Source organism: Trichoplax adhaerens, genomic scaffold, assembly GCF_000150275.1.
Source record: "Trichoplax adhaerens TRIADscaffold_5 genomic scaffold, whole genome shotgun sequence".
In the NCBI taxonomy this organism is placed as follows: Eukaryota; Metazoa; Placozoa; class Uniplacotomia; order Trichoplacea; family Trichoplacidae; genus Trichoplax; species Trichoplax adhaerens.
In genome coordinates, this window is record NW_002060947.1 from 667,328 (window position 1) to 683,271 (window position 15,944).

The following is a 15,944-nucleotide window of genomic DNA, read 5'->3' on the forward strand; positions in this document are numbered from 1 at the left end:
ATATGGTAAAATTGATTAGGCTCATCCGATATCGGACGATTTCACAACCTTGGAGAAGGCAAGACTTCATCTAATATTTACTTGATGGTTAATAATTGTAATCTTGCACTAAGATCAGCCCTTACATGCTTACTAAATCATGATATAATGATTCAATCTCGATTAGGTACTGTAGTGGTAGTGAAGGTTGGAATTGGGAAGCTAAAGTAGGCTTAGAAGTTCATGCCCAAATTAACACATCATGCAAATTATTTTCATCCTCTCCTGTTCAATTTTATGCTCCTCCCAATACCTTGGTTTCATACGTTGATGCTGCACTTCCTGGAACTTTACCGGTATTAATGACAATTCTCATGTACTATAGCTAAAACGCATTAAATAGATGTAATTTTTGCTAAATTTTATCCAGCGATATGAACCACTAAATGCTATGGAAGTAGATATACGAGATAAACAACATTAGCTCATATTTGTTATCTTTGCAAGATGAGCTCTTAACCGTCTGCATGTACTCAAGCTATATTTCGATGTCTAGGTGCTTAATAGAGAATGTGTCAAAGCTGGAGTAGCTACGGCTCTTGCTCTTTCCTTTAAAATTAATCGTAGATCTTATTTTGACCGGAAGCACTATTTCTATTGTGACCTACCGGTAAGTAAAGTATTAACCCAGTTCTTGAATTACCTTGTTGGGAAGCATCCCTTAATGGCGCACTGATTAGTAAAGTTATTATTGCCTAACACAATCAATGTAGCATGAAATAAGGTAGCATAAAACTAGATTCATCAGTATATTTGTTGTATAGTATATGATGTTGGGTTTTCTTGTTACTGAAATAAATTAAATTGCAAAAACTTGGTGTGAAGTAGAGAAGCGTTGCCATTCTGGTCTACTATTATCTTACTCGTACACTAGCTAAATTGATGACTACCTGACCAGCTGAAAACTGTTCTATATACTCAATACATATAAAAAGAAAAGAACGTAATTAAAAATTGATTATTTTATCCGATGATATAATGCAGTACAGTGCATGGCTACTATATCGATGGCATACCAAGTAATACCCACAGATTCTATATTTTTCATAATTATGTACGCGTATGTTCCATTACAACTAGCCAGCCTATGATATCTAAAATATTTCCGTTCTATAAAATAATTTATGTATAAAAGGCCGGCTACCAAATCACTCAGCAACGGGTTCCATTAGGAGTAGATGGTGGATTAACTTCTTATGTCGTAAGTCCAAGAAAGGTCAATCATTTAATTGATGGCACTTTTATGCCTCGTAAGACTTTATCGGTTCGATTAAAGCAAATTCATCTGGAACAAGATAGTGGTCGTAGTATTTATGATGGTTACGGCCGTCAGACTCTAGTTGATCTAAATAGAGCAGGTCAGTCCGTATGACATCAAGAAATAGCGTGATGGTGAGTGCAGTATTATAATTGCTCTTCTATCATTTATCAGGTATTGGCTTAATGGAAATTGTAACAGAATGCGACTTCGGATGTGGTCAGGAAGCTGTTGGCTTTGTCAAAGAGTTACTTGCAGTTTTACGTAGTATAAATACTTGTACTGGCAATTTTGATGGTATGTTAGATTTTATAATACAATTCACAATACGGTAGATATTTTGCTAAACTCTTATAGCCGACGCATCGATTCATTGCTACTAGAGGGAGCTATTCGTGTCGATGCAAATGTTTCTATAAATCGATCAGGTGATCCATTTGGTACTCGGACAGAAATTAAAAATATTTCTGGTTTAAGACTGTTAGGAAAAGCTATAGGTAAAAACACTTGATACTCTGGTTTGATATAAATTTTCGCAGTTTACTTATGTCATTAATTATAATTACTTTAGATAATGAAATAGAACGTCAGATTAATCATGTAGAATCTGGTGGTAAGATCGTCCACGAAACAAGAGGCTACGATGAAAAATTAGGGTGAAGACAAGCTTCTTAATTATTGAGGGATAGATAGCATAAATGGAAGGCTACAAGATTTTATAAATTATCATAATGTAGTAACTGGTGCTAGTTAAAATTACAATTAACGCCATACGAAATTTGATTGTGATTATTGATTAGGTTAACACTACGCATGAGAGATAAAGAAGGTCACAAAGATTACAGGTCAGTACTGTACGTTAATTGACCATGCAATGTACCGTGATAGTGATATAATAAATGTGGATATAAATTTAATCATAGGTATATTCCTGAACCTGATTTACCCCCATTGGTCCTCTTGCATCAGGAAGATTGTACTGAGTTACCCGATGATGACCCTTGGAAGCCTGTTAATATACATACCGTTTTAAAGTCAATGCCTATATTACCTGCAGAAATTCGCGCTAATTTGATGGATTCATATGGTATTATATACGGCATAAGATGTTAATTAATATTCATGAAACCGAACTAATTATACCATTTGGTTATTATTTTTAATCAATAGGAATATCATTGGAAGAGGCATTTATATTACATGTAACAAAAATTCCCACATTGTATCTGCTATATATTTATAAGAGAAAATTGTGATGTTTAATTGTTGAAATTATTGCAATTTGATCATAACTATTAGGCGGAAGATGGCATAGAATATTTCGAGACTGTCATGTCAAATTGTAAATATGGAAATATAGCAGCTATTTGGGCTACAACTGAATTATTAGGAGTATTACGAAGGAAAGCGTTTAACTATAAATCAAGGTATGAATTTTTTTCTTTAATTATTAGCGAGCCTCATACTAATACTATATTTCAACAACTGTTCATAGTCCTATATCCGGAATTGAATTTGGTAAAGTTATAGATATGCTTGGTAATAACACAATATCTACTGCAACTGCAAAGAAAGTACGTTTGCTAAATTAATGTCTCTAATATTCGAGCCTGCGAACTAAATATCGCATGAAAATTTCTTACTTTTATTTTGTAATTCGTAGTTCAGGTTAAATCGCGAATTTAAGTTAGCAATTTTATACCGTTAATGATTATTCTTTAGGTTATTAGGAAGGTAATCTTAGATGAACAGCATGCATCACCGGCGGAGGTTCGTTTCCAATACTGTCTTTCATTATCTACAGGAGTACAGTAGGATAAAGCTAATGCTTAAAAATTTATTTAACGAATTATGGTCTTATTAGATTATTTATCGCGAGAATTTAACACAAATAAATGATGTTGAAGAACTTTCAAGATTGTGCGATGAAGTTCTGAGTACTTCCTCCGCTAAAGTATGTATTGTTTTGTGACTTTGGGAACGGCCAGATACCTAATATTACACTTATGTTGTGTACTTTGTAGGCTCTTCTCGCCAATAAAACTAAGAAAAGCCCTATCGGACAGTTAATTGGACAAATACTAAATCAAACTAAGGGACGTGCTAATCCTGTACTTTTAAATAAAATCATGACGGAAAAAGTAGCCAATCGATAGTCTATCATAATGAAATTAACTTGTAATCTAAAACAGAATTATGATATTCACTATTAGTTAAAAGTTTCAGGCTGATAATATTAATATACTCGGTAACCTTTACCGTCAAAAATGATGACAAATTATTAACAATTTCATTGTTTCATTCGAATTTCGCAGAAAATTGTATTGAACACAACTAGTAATTTACAGTCAGTCGCTTTCTTTTCACAATCTCGACAAGCGAGTAGCCTTTTTGCTAGTAAAGTGAGAAAAAGATATTTAAGTACTAGAAATTTTTCATCCACCTCATAATATATACATTTTTCTTTCTTGCTTGTTACGAAATGCAAATAGTCCAACGATGTCAAATAGCTAAGTACAGGAATAATATTTACAATATCGTTGCATTTGAAAAATTTGTGCGGTTGCGGAACTTATAAATAAATTTACTTTTCATCGTAAAATCAGTTATTGCTATTGCAATGTATTGTCAAACAGCTATGAAACATAAAACTGTCTCCAGCTTGCGGGCTTATATGTAAATGCCATAACTTACGTAAAAGTAGACTGCTGTTTACATAAAATACATAATCTAAATTGATTTTAAGGCTAAAGTTTCAATAAATGAATTTTTTGGTAATATAAGGATCTTAAAAGCCTACTGCACAAATTAAAATCAGTTATTTACTATCAGTATGGCGAGAGGCAAAAATTTTAGCAATACGCTTCGTTTCCCTAGCAGATAAGTTAAAGCGCACATCGTTGTGCTCCATGACACGTTTGACCAATGGAGTCGATTGAGACATTTCCGATACATCTGAATTCGATTTTTCCTCTTCTAGCTTCTGCCGAATAATTGCTCTTTTATGCTCAGCCATTTTATGTCGCATTTCTGAATCTTGATCTAATTTCTCTTGGAGTACATGGAGAGACTGCTGAAAGACTGCAGGTGACATGAAAAAACTAAGTTCTTGTTTCGTTGCAGCATAGTCAAGACCAGCTTGATTCTCTTTATTATCCTTCCGACTACCTGATTTGGTGCTTTCTCTAGCTGTATCTGAACGCCTCCTTTCAATTACAGTTACGCCACGATCATTCGACTCGTATTCCATAGTGGATGATATTTTGGTATTACTGGTTTCAATCGAGTAACTCCGATTAACGAGTGCATTATCTTTTTCTTGATTACTTTCGGTGCGTCTTACTGACGTATCGAAGAAACTTGCGTTCTGTCTCAGTTCGCGAAGACTTGAAATTGATTCTATCACTTTGTCATTACCTTCTATACCAGCGCAATCTACGGTAGTATTCGTACCCTCAGCCCTACTTATGACTTTGGGAATATTTGCGTTATATCGGAGATCAAATACGTTGGTATTATCGTAAATGTCTGGATTACTTTCATTCCAAATTTCAGTTTCTACATTTGTTTCATTTTCGCTAGGGGGCACAGACACGTTACGAAGATTTTCTTCAGAATTTCGGTCACATTTTGTATTACTATCATTCTTCGAACTTTGATCATTGTTAAGTCTATCATATATACTTTTTTGATCTGCTTTAGTTAATTCTCCTTCGGAACTGTAAGCATCAGGTTCAAGATTATATTTCAATACCTCAGATACATCAGTTAAATTTATATCTTTATCAGTTACGGAAGAGACAAGTGCATTACTTTGGCTTTCTGTAGCTGATGCTACGGCTACACTGCGACCATTATTATCAATTGTATCTTCGACTAAAGAGCTACTTTTGTTAGATTCTGCGAGAAAGTCATCAGCGTGTTTACTTTGCTCTATAAAAACCGGAAGCCCATGCTGATCGAAAGAACTTTCCTCAATAACTGAAATAATTTTATTATGTTCTGATACTATATCATGTTGATGTTCATGAATGCCATCAGTTGAAATCGATTCAGTTTGGCAAGAATTTACCTCAAAATTCTCGTGAAGTGGGTTTACACCACCTTTCAAATCAGAATTAGAGCCAGAAGACCTTCGGTTCGTTGATATCCCATCAGTAATATAATTAGGTACAATTGCAGTCAAGTCCAAGTCAGTAACACTACAGTCACTTATTTCTTCATTTAAATAGTCATCTCCATCCTGACTTCTACAGTCATCCGTTATTTCTTCAATGAGTAATTTCCGATTACCAAGATCAACCTTCGCGCTGGTAAATTGATCGTTTGCAGGGCTTACGGAATCCTTGTTATTTAGAATAAATTGTTTTGCATCGTTATCGATAGGCCGCCCAACATTTTGATTTCTTGGCTTCTCATTTCGAACTGACGCAATACCATTTAACTTACTATCAATTGTAGAGTTATCGCTAGAGCCAAAATCATAATAATACGGACCAAGACTTTCTTTACTACTATATTTCTTAGAGGTTCTTCTACCGTCGCTAGAATGAAGACTTTCAGTAGTTCTCCTTTCCTGTTCGTCTTCCGCTATAGCAACTGTTTGTTGGTCCTGACGAAAATTTATTGTTTCAACGTTTCCTCTGGTATTGACTTGGCCATTATCACTGTTTGAAATAAGTGCAGGCATACTATCTGTATTATCTGGATCTGAATTTGGGGGGTAACTAGATTTATCGGAAGTTGAGTCAATCTGCTGTCTATGACCTACTTTAAATAAGTTGTTAAGGGTATTGCGCACTTCATTGTTATTGATATAATGATGAATATTCTCAATTGTAGCAGAGTTTCGAATTTGATCTCCACGCAATAATTTGTTAATTGTCGTTTCTAGATCACCCATAGTTTTTTTGACATAGTCCCACGATTGTATACTTGTCGTTGTAACGGTACTGCTAGTACTGTAAGTCTCGGACACAAGGTAATTATCTACAGTCATAGATGATGCTATTTTACCATCATCGTAATACTTTTTGCTACCATCAAAAAATCTACGACTAAGCTGCTTCATTGCTTCGCGCGGTAAGGCCGATAAATTAGGATTTACGTCGACTTTTATTTGACCAACAGATTGCTGTCGGACATTTAATATGTGATACCAACCATTAATCCTTAGGAATCCAAAGCGCAGTCCAGATAAGTCAATATTTGCTGTTCCAATCTTAGAGCCAATTTGCCTTTTTTTACCTTTCATTACTACATCACACGCGTATATATCAATATTTAGTGTATGATTTATAATCTCATTAAGATCACACGATATTTTGTGAACAGAATTCCAATTAACCGCTTGACTGACTGGAATAACTGAAGACTTAAGGAGATTCGTACTACCAGGCACAGTAAAAGATACGTAGATCGACTGATCTGGTGATTGCAAATTCAGATGAACCGCTTCTTCTATCGTTACTTCTAAGTCATAGTCAAATTTACCATTTATTACTGGATTGCTGTCGTCCGATATTGATGAGATAGAAACAGTTTCATCTGCGTTGGTAATTATATCAGTTTCTGAATGAAGAGGTCGATCTATTTCGTTGTCCGATTCTAGTAATTTTAAAGGATTAGACTTATGCTCAGTGTGACTTATAACAACATTTCCTCGAATAAAAGAACCACACATATCGGATGTATCTGGTTTCAAAAGCCACCAATGGACATGGCTAGAGTGTAGAGAGTTATCGTCATCCAGTGGGTAATCAAGATAACTTGATCCTAACCATTGACTCTTTGTGCCAGTATCAACCCATAACTGAACTTCTAATACTTCTTCCATTAAATACCATTTCAGTGACGGCGATAACTGACACCGAAATTTTCTTTCATTTTCAAATTCAAAAATCATAAATGGTGTACCATTTCTGTCAACATGTTGGCGCCAAGACAATGCCGGCGTAGTTACTGCTGGTTCTTTATAAAATTTATATCTAGCATAGCACCGAAATTTTGAGCTATTGTGCTTAAATTTTATCAATGAAATGGGTATCCAAGCATTCATAATATTAACAGTAATAAATCTAAACTTGCTTCCTTTTCCATTATCCATGACAGAAGAAATAGACGTAAAATCAACTTCAGTAAATCGTGTTGGATACCAACCCATCCCTTTGGCTGTCATTATTACTTTATCATGATAACTTACATCGATAAATGTGGCTTTTACCTCCAGTCCTCCCAATACAGATCTCTGGCTGCTATCAGCAAATTGTTTAGCAGTTAGATCTTGTTTTGCATCTGCTGCATCAATTTCACTTCTACTAGCCCAAACTGGAAACCAACCCGTAATTCCTTTCGACGTTGATATTAATTTAATGAGAGGCACTGCAACATAGCCCAAACGAATATCATCTAAGGTTTCATCTTTTAATTTATCAGGCAAGATGACTTCATAAGCCGATTTCGGTCGTCTATGCCATAATTCAATCAAAATTTCAGAAGTCTCTAATAATTCAGCTAAACTGATATTTCTGCCTTCATTGAAGTGATAGGCTACGGGTAACGTAAAATCCACCTGACATGAAAAATTGGGGGCGAAACTATTAGCAACTGTTCTTGTCCGCCTTTTTTTCTAAAGAAACAATACAGCGAATACAACAATTAGCTTATTACAAACATTAATATATTGAGCGGGATACAGAAAATAACCTTTTCATCAAGAAACGATAACGATATTGTTGCATAGCTGCTAACACCAAGGGTGACAACATTCTTTATATCTGGATGTTGTTCAGAGATATATCTCGCAGCAGCCTGTGTATTTATAACCATGGGTAAATTTGCTTGACTATTCCGCAATTTAGAATTGTTATTTATAGCTGTTAATACTGATTCAAAAATAAGTACCTTTAGGCCTGTAGCTCTTCCTAACTCCAAAGATATCGCGACAAGTGAAGAATTGTTGAGATCTGGTGTGATATTCTTCTACAATAACGATAAAAAATTTCGTAAACACGATCGCAGTGTGTTCGTAAAATAAGTCATTAGCAACTCAGTACATAAAGAATACCTCTTTAACGATCACAACTAATATTTTTATTAAGCATCAGTATCTAAGACTTAATGCCGCTATCAGGATATAAACTAATCCTGCCACCTGTATCTTACCTTAACTGGTTTGCATATATATCTCATACTTATGTCAACATAGCCTGCAGTGCTTTGCTAAAAAAATTATATTATGACGTCAAGCTACGCGCAGTACGAAGTTGCGTAATTTCAATACATTATTAGTTATTAGCACTTCAGCTTACTTCAGCATCAATATCTGGTTGTAAAGGCAAAGAGAGCTTTAATATTTCTCCATCATTATACTGACGTCCCATAATGGCCATAGCATTTACCTTAGCTAAAGGTAGTTTTGCCTTTATTTTGAGAAGGAATTATTACATAAGATGGCTTGAATTCGTAACAATATAGCTAAGAATGTAAAATATTTCACAGCTAATGATGATTGCTGTACGTACCTTTGCAACAAGCTGGTCACGAACATTAGGATAATAAAATCTCCTCCATAATTCGAAAGCAACTGTAGCACCATCATCTTTATAGGGTGAACCAAAAGCCTTCATCAGTTGCTTTTGAAGAGGTATACTCTCTGGTAGCATATAATTATGTTTAACAAGATGTTGAAAGGATGCATTGGGCACATATAAAGTAGTTGGGGAACGATGCGTTGTAAGTGTTAATGGTCCTATCGAAAATAATAGTAGTGTACATCAATTGCTAAGTAGGCACATCACTATAAGGTGTATATCGTATATGACTATCGTTTAATACCATATGAACCGAGTTGGACGTCTTGATTAGGAAAATGGTATTGAATGAAGCAATCTGTTTCTCCCCATAGGGTGTCATTCATGACAGAACCGTGAATTCTTTCAATAATGACTTCGAATTCGTGATTTAAGTAATCTACAAAGAATAAATGCAAATTGATATAGCACATAATTTCGGAACAGTTTAGTGAATTAAATTTATATAATTAGTACAGGTTTATTCGCAGACAGCTAATAAAAACTAGACAGCAGTTCAACTTAATTAGACCTTCATCGCTCCCAATCATTTGTTGAACATTTTTAGGATCAGTTATAAATGAACCCATATTGATACTAAATAGATAAAGATATACATTTAGTAACACTACACGTTTGATATATGAACGAAACAATACTGTTGCGAAAAATGCCAAAATTACTCAATAAAGTCATAAATATATTACGTACTTATTACTGATGGTAGAACGAATAGTTGGAATATCGCGTCTACGAGATGGATGTTGGTTCTGATGACGGCCAACTTGCAGAGATTCAATCTGTACAAAATCGAAACTTTAACTACAGTTATACACAGTTTACACAATATAAGGGACAAAACCCTTTCATGAATGATTTATTGGGAAAATTAAAGTAATTCCTTTCTAATGAATGCAAGAAGATTGACCAGCAACTACAAAGCTAACTGCTGCACAGTAAATAATAAAAAAAAACATTTTTAAACCTGAGCTGCGGTCCCGAAAGCGACCAAGACCATGATGCAACCACATTGTTTGCCGGTAAAGGGACTAACTACCATAGAATCTTCATTACATACTATGATTGGATGCTATCAAAGTAATCAATACCGGAAATAGTGTTACGATTGCATCTGAGTTTTATAAGATTTAATACTTTCAAAATACCTTCGATTTCAGTAAAATGTTTGTTGTTTTCGGATCAATTATTGACTGTCGAATGCAATCCAAGGGAATTTTGACTATGCCAAGCAACTATAAATTTGTCATGCGAAAAATGTATACATTACTTTCGAAAAACAGTGCTATAATAACTGTTGTAAGACCACTATAAGGCATACATTATCTTCCTGTCTACCACGCTCTTTCTCCCAAACTTCCACAAACAAAAAATTATCTTGAAAGGTCTCTACTGAAGTTCTAGTAATTGTAAACGGGAATACCTATATATTAATAAAGGAGAAAAGCAAACATTAATCAATTAGTTCATTTAAATACCCTAGACTATCGTAAATAAAAATATTTAAATACAACAGACATGTTGCAGGTCGTAACGTGGTGTTAAAGTCGACCAAAGGATATTTGATTCAGCACAGCTTTCAGCAGATAATACTGAATTAATCTTTACGTAAGTCGACGGCTTTTCCGCTCTGCTAGTCTTGTTGATATCATTAGCATCAGCTGACAAATACGGTAACGTAATTTTGCCGTGTCGAACATTAACGTACATTTGCAAAGTCAACGTCTAACCATAAAATAATATCAACAGTTACATGACAGATTAGATTTCCTAGAGTTAAATCACCTTATAAGAGTGAATAAATTATAAGTTACAAATAGATGTTTCTAAGACAGCAAAGTAAAATTGATCATTAGCAACTCAATCGCTAACCTCATTGCCTTGAAAAGGGGTCCCTATAAATTTAAAATAAAGTTAATCCTAATAGATTATTTAAGCTAGTATGTAACAAGGTTTCCTATTAAGCCAATATACTTACTAATAGGAGCACGAGTAGGATTTTTCCCATCCTTTATCTCATTCGTTGTCAATTTTGGTGCTTGCTTTGTAGACAATGGATCATTGTTCCGATTACTTTCAGAAGATGAAAGTTCTGGAGATCGGGTTACATCTGGATAAACCTTTACAAATTTAGCTCTTTTCGGCAATATGGGTTTGGTAGTATCTGTTTTAAGTGCGACCTGGACCTTATTGAAGTAACGATATACCATATTAATTAAATGATAAATCAATTGACTAAAAGGAAGAAATTGATAAGCTTCAAGAGAACTAAAATCAGAGTATACAAATACCTCAAGACTACCAAGACTAGGAAGTTTGGTTTTATCAAGTTTATGTACATCATCGACCGTTTCCATAAAAACTGGAAGTGAAGCTTGCAATGACATGTCTTTAGAAGTTAAGATAGAATCTAATTTAACTTCTGATAAAGCCACCAAAACAGGCTGAAAAATGAGTTGTCGACAGCGAAGTACAATTAGATCTCAAGTCTGTACAGATACAATTCAATTGACAATTTATGAAGCTATACTTAATTACTACCTCCGATTCTTGCGGGAGTAAAACAAATATTTTAAATTGCAGAGCTGAGACTTGCCAATGCTTTAATAGTGAGTCGTTGAAATGAAGAGGAAATGTAGATACATGAGCAAAAGCCACCTCTGTGAAACAAATTCTCGTCATTTTCGTTCGGGAAGCATACAAAGAAATTATATACAATATCTGTATTAGTGTTTACTTAAAAATACCTCCTTCTTTGACATTCTTCGAAGCAGACCGTTCCAATTCACCGATTATTGTGTCATCGGCTTTATTAATAGTCGTAACAGGAAATTGATATTCAATAAAAAATTGTCTAATTGCAAACATAAAGTGTAGAAACAAAAGTAATCGAAGTTAATATACTTACATCGGCTAAGTAAGTAATTCTTAATTAGCATTATAAATAAGTGAATCTATATTATAGTGGGCATTGACATCTGTCTTGAGCACAAATTCCAACATACAGTACCTATGATTAATTACGCCAGTCGTGGATAAAAAATTTTTGTCTAAAATGAGCTTTTGTATTACTACCCTAGCGGAAGTAACATCAGCCACGTTATGATACTTTGTTGCGTTTATGGTTATGTCATCCTGTATTTTGACAGTATTAGAGTCTGTAAATAGAAAGGAACAATGATTTTTGGAAATTTAGTTATTTCATAATAATAACCATTCGAGACTAAACTAAACTGAAAAACTTTAGCAGTTACCTGTTTCAACTAGAGAATCTACACTTTCAGTTCTCTGCAGTTTTACGTCCATTCCTTCCAGAGTTATATCTTCATTCTTATCATCTCGCTACCAGACCATAAAATCAGTCGTACAATTTGCTTAACAACATCATAATATAGTACATCATAAAACGCTTAACCACTCACTTGCGCTTCAATTTGTAATCCGCTATTGGTATTATCAGGGTTCTCGTCCGATAATAACGAAAGAGACGATAAACTACCAGAATCCTGCTAAATCATCGCAAAATTAAAGATGTTACTAATTTCACATTTACACGATCTAATTAGTCACAAAACCCTCAGCTATCGTACCTCATCATTATAATAGAATAACGAATGCAATACTTCGTTATCGCGTACAGGATCGCTTAAATCACTTAAACTTTGATTGTCCATGCCATCTTCTGAATCAGTAATAGATTCGAGTTTTAGATCTTCCGCATTGATCACGTTATTTCCGGTAACAAATTTTAATAAAGTAGCTTCATCATTTTCTTGGTTAGACGATTTAAATTCTCTTCTATTTCCAGAGTGCAGTAAAGTTTCTAAATGATTGCTAGGTTTTACTGCATAGCTAAAGTTATAAAAATAGTAATAATAACGTAACAAAAAGACGAAGATAAATTTAAATTTTTTTCAACACAGAAAATAGAATTGTTTTTAATATTAATTATTTTATACAACATTGAATATTATAATTACATATTCGGATCATTATCTTGGACTCGGTCTTTTGATCTTGTTGAATTATCATAGCTGCTGTCAGCTATTTTATCAGTTAGTTCTTTGCTGTAGTCGCCTAATAATTCAATATCATTCGCAATGGATGTAATCATTTTCTTCCGCAATTCAGTTCCACGGTGCAATAAAGATTCCAAAATATCGGTTTCGACTATATTCATTTATTGGATAATAACAATGGCGTAGTAATTAAATGCCACATAATTTTAGACGGTAGACATACGAGCATATTAATTAACATTCTATTGCGCCCTTAAAAATAAGTAAAATCATCTAGCATCGACAAACCGTCAGTTATCTGTTGTTGAGATTCTGTATTATGATGATGATCATCATTAGGTATTTGTGAGCTAAAGTTAGTATTGTCATCAAGATAATGATCATCTGGAAAAGAAATTTTTTGATCATCCTTGTCGACATTCGGCTTTTTCTGCATTGATGTTACACTACCCTATTAAATTGTAAAGATAACATAAATAGCTAAGAATAGGCTTTGGAACAATGTAGAGCTGCTAAGTATTAATCATTATTATAAGAAAGAAGTTAAGACATTATTTAAGATAATTTAAATAGGTACAATAAAAAAACACATAAATACCTTGAATGTTTCGGTCTTAGAATTCGTCTTACTACTGGTATCGCTCAAAGCAAAATTTGAATCTAGATAATTATCATGATTTGAAGAATACTTAATAATATGAGAGTATAAGAAAGATTTACATCATACAGGTATATTAATAGACCTACCAATTCGCTTTAAATTTATAGACATTTTTAGTTGCCCTAACTCGGTACCTTCGATATCTCGTATCGCAAATAATCTAGAGTTACATCGCCAGTAAATATTAGTACGAGTATTTTATTTAAATAAAAATGATTTTCAACTTGCTATTCTAAGAATGTATTTTCATTAACAATATATTAAGTGAGAATAGTTCTAAAAATAGAAGGTCTAATCAGAGAAATTTCACAGCCGTATGCTACATTTGCAAGTTGTCATTTCTTTAACTAATGATAGGCATATTTATCGAAGCAACAATACGGGGGACATCTTACCCATTGATCGGATTATTTGGAGAGATATGGTTGATATTATCAAGGCGTACTACACCGATTCTTCTCATGGATGGGCTAGAAAGAATATCCAACATGAGGTACTGCATATCTACACATAGTGGAACCACAAATTATGAATAGCCAGGAATAAATAGGAATATCCACACCGATTGCAATTAATATATTATATCAATGATAATTCATTTGCCAAAGTCTGTAAAATAGAGATAGTCACTGTATATCCATAGGTGGGGCCTAAAGCCTACAAATTACTATTAATATCCACTTACATTGACAATCATACAGTAATAGGAAGTGTACAAGTAATTGCTTACCATTTAAATAAGTTAGCAATTGCTTTAATCCTGCCTTAACAGGATATTTTGCACATTGCTTAATGATAGCAGTTTTCTTATTTTTCGAAGGGGATGATCTAAATGAACGTGGATCATAGTCAATTTTTCAGTTTCTGTGAGAAGAAGCAGGGCTACAATATTCCAAATGGAGTTACGTAGATTACTAGAGATTTTATTGAACTGAGATAGCAGATGCAACATATCTGTACGGTTGTAGTCATTGCAGTCTGTGCCAAGTTATTATTTTACTACTATAGTATGACTAAGACATCCTTGATAAGAGTGCAGCAATAAGATTATGACGAGATTGTAAGCTAGCTATCAGAGCCTAACATCAATAGCTAGGTCGAAGCTATTAGACATTAATTATTCATAAATAATCAGGTATCAAGATAGTCATGGCTAAAAAATCAAGCAATAAAATTTGCTTCAAGTTAACTTTTAAGCAGTTTCATCTATCTTACCGAAATAGTGCTCCTTTACCATCTTCACCCCACCATTTTACTCCTACGTAGATCGCTTCCGGAAAAGAACTTGTAGCGTAAACAATTTCCTTGATGTCAACGGTCAACGTAAATCGAATATAACCCACTACCTTGGGTGGTAAGCTAGTGTAAACCTGAATGGGTTTGCTGTTCTCTACATTCGATAAAGCAATTTTACGACAAGTATTAATTATACCATTAATAGACTAGAAGTTATTATCCTATTCAACTTCATAACGTAGTTTATCTCCATATTCTACTTTTACCAGGTACTTCGATAGTGCTATTGCGAATACTTGACATCAATTTGTATGCAATGTTGGTATCAATATTCGGCTACTTTATATGTAACAATATACAGTATATATATTCGTATATATTACTTGATTGAAGCTTATTATAATTCTTGACTGGAGGTTAGTTATTCAATAGCTGTACGGTACAGTAAAATACACTCTGTCCTCTCATTCAATGCTACCATGACCCATAATAGAAGAAAGTGATTTTATGGCTTCTATTTTCCATGATATAGGTTAGAAGATTAATGATGTACAGTATACAATGTACGTCGCCAATGTGATCCATTTCAATCAATTAGCCTTTCGCCATGGAGATGTTCCATTCACTATCAACTCCTACTATTGCATACAGTTGCAAAAACAGTCGTTACAACATCACTTACCCCGTTTAACCATGATTGTTGGCCGTAACTTTAACTGGAATAAATGATTTTTTCACACAATTATGATAGCATCAGATAAATAACATTCAAGAGAAAATCACCAGGGAAGAAATAATGCTAATCATCACGAACAAGTAGAATTGCTTCTTACTAGCCAGCCATTTTTATTAGTGAACTTGGGGCAGTACGAACTATCAACAATGACGTGATTCCACGGTGCACTACAGTACAATGCACTTACTGTACTGTACTGTACACTGTAGCTACTACTACAATGTACTGTAAAATGGCGATTTCACAATGATAACGGTACACTTTAATGGTGAAAGAAAAACGTTTTCAATATTTATATTACCCCCAAAAATTGCAGAAACATGCCCATGAGAGCTTACTGTTTCTAACTATTAAAAATTATCCGGATTTCGTACAAAAATGCCAGCACATACAGTACTATGCGCTG

General features: G+C 34.0%; 2 protein-coding genes across 2 annotated transcripts; one reads left to right on the forward strand and one right to left on the reverse strand.

The window, feature by feature from the left end:
• Positions 1-194: 194 nt before the first annotated feature.
• TRIADDRAFT_24957 (uncharacterized protein) lies at positions 195-2,410 on the forward strand (the record flags this gene model as incomplete). Its single annotated transcript, XM_002112259.1, has 8 exons — positions 195-335; positions 536-649; positions 1,175-1,397; positions 1,472-1,594; positions 1,681-1,794; positions 1,869-1,953; positions 2,098-2,142; positions 2,221-2,410. Coding segments are annotated over 8 exons (1,035 nt in total), but the record flags the coding sequence as incomplete, so codon positions are not given.
• A 1,705-nt stretch (positions 2,411-4,115) lies between these two features.
• TRIADDRAFT_56176 (uncharacterized protein) lies at positions 4,116-15,497 on the reverse strand (the record flags this gene model as incomplete). The annotated part of the gene is made up of 29 exons (XM_002112703.1): positions 4,116-7,925; positions 8,003-8,107; positions 8,201-8,278; positions 8,462-8,518; positions 8,608-8,718; positions 8,821-9,047; positions 9,134-9,268; positions 9,401-9,465; positions 9,580-9,668; positions 9,854-9,958; positions 10,035-10,121; positions 10,208-10,309; positions 10,405-10,611; positions 10,759-10,781; positions 10,865-11,072; positions 11,178-11,275; positions 11,634-11,740; positions 11,897-12,044; positions 12,141-12,228; positions 12,309-12,395; positions 12,477-12,738; positions 12,867-13,056; positions 13,194-13,356; positions 13,504-13,565; positions 13,653-13,726; positions 13,962-14,070; positions 14,297-14,394; positions 14,782-14,956; positions 15,485-15,497. 29 exons carry the CDS (start codon positions 15,495-15,497, stop codon positions 4,116-4,118), a joined length of 7,083 nt encoding a protein of 2,360 aa, XP_002112739.1.
• Positions 15,498-15,944: the final 447 nt, after the last annotated feature.